We start from the raw sequence: 6,310 nt of genomic DNA, 5'->3' as shown, positions 1-6,310 counted from the left end.
AGGTTTCTTGTTTCATCTTCCTCCCTAAAGGCTAAAGCTAGCTTCAAATTTCATGATTACTAGCATTCATTTCTACCTCTTGTTAAACTTCAAATATTGTTTTTATTTTTTTTGTTGTTCTCTCTCTATTTCTTTTCAAAGGGAAAGTATAGCGAGATCAATTAATGCATGTATATTTATAACTACTCCTTGAAGAAGTCTACAAAATTTGGGCACATTCTAAAAGCCTTCAAATTTATCTTTTTGTAATATATATATTATTCTCAAAAACTACAATATTATTTGTAATCAATTTGTCTTTTAATATTTTAAAATTTTACAAGATCGGAGTTTATCATGTTTAATTTGTTGACTAGTAGTTGTTCATTGTTCCCTTTCACTGTTCATCCTAGCTAAGATCTTGTAGAAGGGAAGTAAATTATGATACCGAACAACTTCACATGTGGGAGGAACTAATTCTCGGCATGGATCTATAAGAGATTCGAACTTTTTTCCATTGTTATAAATCTACCATTTGAGTATCAACTCAGTTACACCCATGAGACCATTGGCTAATTAATATTATTCATTGTAGTAAAAGATGATAACTCTTATCCTAATCACTCCATTGTCTATCTTAAAGTCTTATAAAAGGGAGACAAATTACGATACCGAACGACTTCTTAAATGGGAGGAATTAATTTTTTTAATGACATATATATATATGGATCTTGAGAATTCAAATCTTATTATATTATTATAAATTTATCATCCGATTACCAACTTGATTATGTCCGTGAAATTATTAACTAATAGTGTTCAGATGTGGGCAGGGAAGGTGATAGAGAGAATAAATATTATTCGTGTGGGGTATGATAATAGCCAAATCAAAACTATTTATATTTGTTTATTTTTTTTTTCAAATAGTATATTATTTATCGGGCCCACCACTCATCTCCTCCCATGTAAACATGCCATTTTTGCAATAAGATCCCTGGCATTCATGCAAATTCAACAAACACGGCCCTTAATTTTGCACACACAAAAATACCCAACCAAACCTACATCTCAGTAGTATAAACAGAAGTTTATGTTCATTTAATATATATAAAATTAATTAAAAAGTTTAAATCTTTTACTAAACTAAATAAATTAATACTTATAAATAAAAATTATACGAATTCAATAATATATTTAAATAAACTACGTTCAAGTTAAACAAATTTAACTACAAGGAAATTAAAAATAAAGAAATTAAACTAAAGTTTGGCTCATTTACAATTATCTATTTTTTTTTCAAACATTGCAATGGTTAATTGTCCTAATTTTAAAATTTTAAACTCGTCTAGTTAATTTATAAAATATATGAATAACTAAATTAATATTATGCGGCAGTACACTCGGTCGCATATTTCTTCCATGTGTCGGGATTATTATGAATAATACCGAGGGGATAAATGTGCTTATAAAAATTTTACTTGCACTCATCGTCCTCTTCCTTTCTTCTCTCTCTCTCTCTCTCTCTCTCTCTCTCTCTCGCTCAACTCTTCTTCTCCACAAGCTTGCCAAAGAGGAATTCCACGGAAAGCGAGAGATCTCCAAGCGCAGTACTTCTCCAGCATACTGAGCTGCCTCGTCCTCGTAGCTCCTCGGGCTCCACCATGTCCGGTTTCTCTGCCGGAGAGACGACGCACACCGGAGAGACGACTGCGATCATGGTATGTGCAACGCTCCGATGATCCCCGATTATGGCCTCCGCCGCAAGCGACGCTTCGTATCTCGTGCGCCCATATCGCGCTGCGGCCGCATCTATTTCCATGCTGTCCGAGGCCCGTTGAAACCGAACCCCCACTCCATGGCGTACGACGACGAGCTCTCCCCGGCTCCGCAGGACGACCGAAGAGACGATGATGACGTTGACCTCGCCACATCCACCGATTGGCTCCGATTATCCCTCGGGCCGCCCCCTAACCCTCTTTCCCCCACTGTCGCCGCCGTCTCGAGCGGTGGCGCCGAGCGGATGAAGACATCCTCTGCCTCCTCTTCGGTATCTCTGTTCTCGCCGTTGCCGTTTCTAGCAGTTTGGCCAAGCAGTAGCGCTAGCGGCTTCCCCAACCCGCCGGCGGCAGATATGGCGGGGTCGATGGTTCCGTGGACCGGTCCCCACAGTAGGGAACCACCGCCGCAATATTGGGGGCGATTTTGGAATGTTGGCAATACGAATCTCGCCCTCGGCGGTGGTCCCGCGCTGATTCTTCCGCCGGCAATGCCGGAGTTCGTCGCGCGGCAGCTCGCGCACCCGATGATGAGCTCCGCGGGGGCGCCGCGCATGGCGGTGAGGGTTGTTAGCCCGCCGAGAAGACCGCAATCGGGCGTTTGGGTCACGCTTCAGGCGAAGCGAAACCGGTACGTACGGCAGCGACTAAAAATTAATGCATTAAACAATTTTGTGTGGTTTTTCCATTTTTATTTAGTTTGTTAGGCGACCGAAAAAGGGATAGTAAAAAACCTCTCTTCTTCGTTTGTTTTTCCTCCTCCATTTTTGTTTGTTTGTTATGGTACGGGGGATATGCATTTAGCTAATTAGTAAAATTGACGAGTTTTTCTCTCTTCTTTTTTCTAAAAATATTTGGAATTTCTGCAGTGGGAGGGAGCCTTTTTTGCCTCAGATACCAAAGAGCTACTTGAGGATCAAGTACTTCAACCTTCTCTCAATATGATTCTACTCTAGTTGAGCTACTATTTTGTGCAGTTTTAGTTTCTATATTTGGAGAACCCAAAAGAAAGAATAGTAACAATTAATATGATGTTTGTTGTGGCTTTTAGCTTCTCATTCTTCACAGCTGAATTACTGCAGGGATGGAAGGATGACAGTTAGGTTGCTGATAAAGTACTTGGTGAACAAGCTCGTTTTGGAGGATGAATCTGAGGTATATATACTTCACACTCTCTCAATTGGATTAATTATATGTTAAAATGAATACTTCTTACATCAGTAATGCATCGAATTTTCATTCTTCTAATCATATAATTCAGATCCTATTTAGAAATATAGGAATATGACAAACATTTTTTTAATTTATATATGTATGACCTCCTATGGTTGATACTATAAAGTTTGGGAGCTAAATAGACTATGCCTGAATTAAAATGATGTGGGATTGCTCACCAGTTATCATGTTTTAGGTAGAAAGTGAGTTTCTCAGTGCCATTAGAATGGAGTTTTCAGGATAGGTTGACACCAGCAGTATTTAAACCATTATGGCGAAGAGATGTTTTTTCTATGTATAGCTAGGCACGGCATACCAAAGGCATCAGTTTAATGGGTGTAAAAGAGAACTCATAGATGAAACATTATATTGCATGCCATGCTTCTATTTAGCATAAAAGGAATGGCAGGATTGGACTTGAAAGCCAGATATATATGACTTCTAAATATCACATTGTGCAAAGACATAAATGATACTTTTTCAAAGTTATTGCTCGAGAAGGAAAGAACGGAGAGGGCTATGAGGGCCTCCGGACCTGCGAACAAAGCAGACGTCAGTAGGACGGCCGGAGGTTGCTCCGGCGCGGCCACTCCGACGCTCAAGTCAGTGGAGAAAACGGAGAGGAAGAAGATGAACAGGAGAACTTGAGCGTGTAAAGAGAGTAAGGGTTCCAGAGAGAGTTACCTGCGGAGCGGAGTGGCCTTTTTAAGGAGAGAGGAGCGTGTGTACCTGTCACATCACCATTTATGAACAGTCTCATCATGATTAATGAGGTGGCAGGAATAATAGAGTTCCCTGTCCCATCGCTGTAGAAGTATCACTTCGTCCACATTTGTGCACAGACAGCATTAATTAAATGGGGCGTGGCCTTGTCAGAGATCATGATGAGGTGGGCCCGGGCGTTGTCGAGCGATTCGACGAGGAGATGGCCAAATGAGGATTCGGGAAGGGGCATGGCCGAATGAAGGATTCGAATTATGGACACGACCGAATGGGTATTCGGCAAAGGGTTAGGACCGAATGAGGATTCGGGAAGGGGCATGGCCGAATGAAGGATTCGGATTAGGGACACGGCCGAATGGGTATTCGGCAAAGGGTTAGGGCCGAATGAGGATTCGACTTAGACTAGGGCCACACAATAGTTCGGCAAAGGGTTAGGGCCGAATGAGGATTCGGCTTAGACTAGGGCCGCACAACAGTTCGGCAAAGGGTTAGGGCCGAGTGAGGATTCGGCGAGGACCGTGGCCGAATGAGGGATTCGGCTTATGCTACGGCCGAATGGGGATTCGGCGATGGGTGTGGCCGAATGGGGATTCGGTTAGGGGTAAGGGCCGAATGAGAGTTCGTACGGGGCTTATCAGGTCTTTGGGTGAGGCTCAGGTCAGACCCGGATCAGACTCGAGCTCATGCTGACGTCATCGTGGATACCTGCCGTAACAGTGGTGAAAGCCCTAGCGCCTCCTTCGCGAGCACATGGAGATGGATGGAACCCTAGCCGGCTCTCTTCTCTCCCAGAAATCGCGCGGCGCAGAGATGGCCTCCCTGTTGCGTCTTCTTCCTTACGCTCGTCCACCTAGCTGCCTTTCGTTGGAGAAGCTAGGGGCAGCCGGGTGTGGTGACCTATATGGAGGAGAGCGAAGACCCTGTTCATCCTCCACGATCTCGCCGGCCGACCTCTCCTTCGCGCTGCTCCCCGCGCAGTCGCAGCCTCTCCTCCCTTTTGTGCTGTCTCCTTCTTCCGGCGAGCACGGCGGCCGGTTGTGTGCAAGGAGGTTTTACCGACGCCACCTTCTCCAGGCTGCCACCCTTGGCTCCTTGATTGTGAGGAGGAAAGAGCTGATGGAGAGGGAGTTTTCACTGCGAGGAAAACAGAGGGAACCAGTTTTTCTTCCTTTTTTTCCTTGCAAGCGCCGGCGCACTTTTCTCCTCCTCCCTGTGAATCACGGACAGTGAAGGGAGAGGATTGTTCCTTGTGATGGCGGCTTGTGACTGAGGAAGAAATCAGACTCTGGTTTTGGCCGTGTAAGAGGAGGAGGTCCTTGTTCGTGTGGGAGTTTGATTTGGCATGTAGAAAAGAAAAGAAAGCTTTGTTTTATTTTCTTTTCGAAGTGATTTAAGAAATCACTGTCCGAGATTGTTCTATCATGGTCAGAAAAAGTTTATGATTATTTGTCCTAAACCGGTAGTCAATCGTTGACCACCGATAACTATACCGCGAACATAATTCTCGGTGATAGTTAGAAAGTCCCGGAATGATCGCGACACGTTGTTACGTGGTTTCCGGAACAAGGCTTATCTCGATTCGATCGTCATCGATCATCGGCTAGTACCGAAGACGATGACGCGACTCGTGGCTTCCGAAGCCGTCCAGACGGGAGCTTGGCGTGGATCACCAGTAGAGGCGGGACTTCGACGAGAACCACTCGATTGATTCAATGACATTCAGATATCGTCATCGCGAGGTACACGTTTAGAATAATTTTTATTCTGTAAATTTTAATTGTGCAAGTAGAATAAATTTTATTCAGAAAAATTTTAATTTCCTGTCATGCCTTGTACTGTTTATTTCCTGTATATGCATGCGCGTGTTGTGATGATAACTAGTTTAATTATCTGTTTATTTCCGCTGCGCACGTTTACGAAACGTATTAACACGCGCATTGCACCGGGACGATCCCAACAGGTATGATAATAGCCAAATAGCCAATTGGTTTAAAATAGTATGTTACCTAACAAGAATATTGTTAAATTAAATAAAATATTGAATATGAGTATATAAATTAAATATAAAAAATAATACAGGGAGCAAACATGATGGGGAGCAGGAGGAGTTGATCTAGGGTGCTGTCGTCGCAAATCGTGCCGGGAATTCCATCGGAGTGCAAATTGTTGGAGAGATCAACAAAGGAAAGTGGGGAATTCTTGCCGAGTTCATCCGGGAGAGGTCCTTCGAGATGGTTTCGGAGAACAGTCGAAGCTCGACGAGGTTGCGACAGTCGTCGAGGGTTGAGGGGACAGCTCCGGTGTGGTTATTCTCATAATGGTTGAAACTTTTTAACTTGGGAGCAAGGAAGACGTCTTCTGGTATCTTCCTTGAGAGGTGGTTCGTGGATGCGTCAAAGAACAGGAGCTCCGTGAGGTTGGAGAGGCGGCGGGGGAGGAATAATGTGAGTTCATTGTAGTAGAGCTCGATCTGGACAATGGAGGAGGTGTCGGCGAGGGAATCAGGAATCATCCCGGAGAGGGAGTTGTAGGAAAGGTCGAGGTCGGTGAGGTAGGAGAGGCGGCCGAGCTCCGGTGGAATGCGATGTTTTATTAGTGTGACAATGCGATGTTAAAAA

The 6,310-nt window shown here is 43.9% G+C and overlaps 1 protein-coding gene across 1 annotated transcript; it reads left to right on the top strand.

The window, feature by feature from the left end:
- The first annotated feature begins 1,630 nt into the window (after nt 1-1,630).
- On the top strand, nt 1,631-3,906 carry LOC141826337 (uncharacterized). The gene is made up of 5 exons (XM_074713579.1): nt 1,631-2,385; nt 2,624-2,674; nt 2,837-2,909; nt 3,456-3,571; nt 3,846-3,906. Exons 1-5 carry the CDS (start codon nt 1,700-1,702, stop codon nt 3,904-3,906), a joined length of 987 nt encoding a protein of 328 aa, XP_074569680.1. The 5' UTR covers nt 1,631-1,699.
- The last annotated feature ends 2,404 nt before the right edge of the window (nt 3,907-6,310 follow it).

Source organism: Curcuma longa, chromosome 4, assembly GCF_044706935.1.
Source record: "Curcuma longa cultivar G26 ecotype Majalengka, Jawa Barat chromosome 4, ITB_CL_G26_1.1, whole genome shotgun sequence".
Classification (NCBI taxonomy): Eukaryota; Viridiplantae; Streptophyta; class Magnoliopsida; order Zingiberales; family Zingiberaceae; genus Curcuma; species Curcuma longa.
The sequence above is the reverse complement of the archived record's forward strand: the minus strand, read 5'-3'. Positions and strand labels throughout refer to the sequence as shown.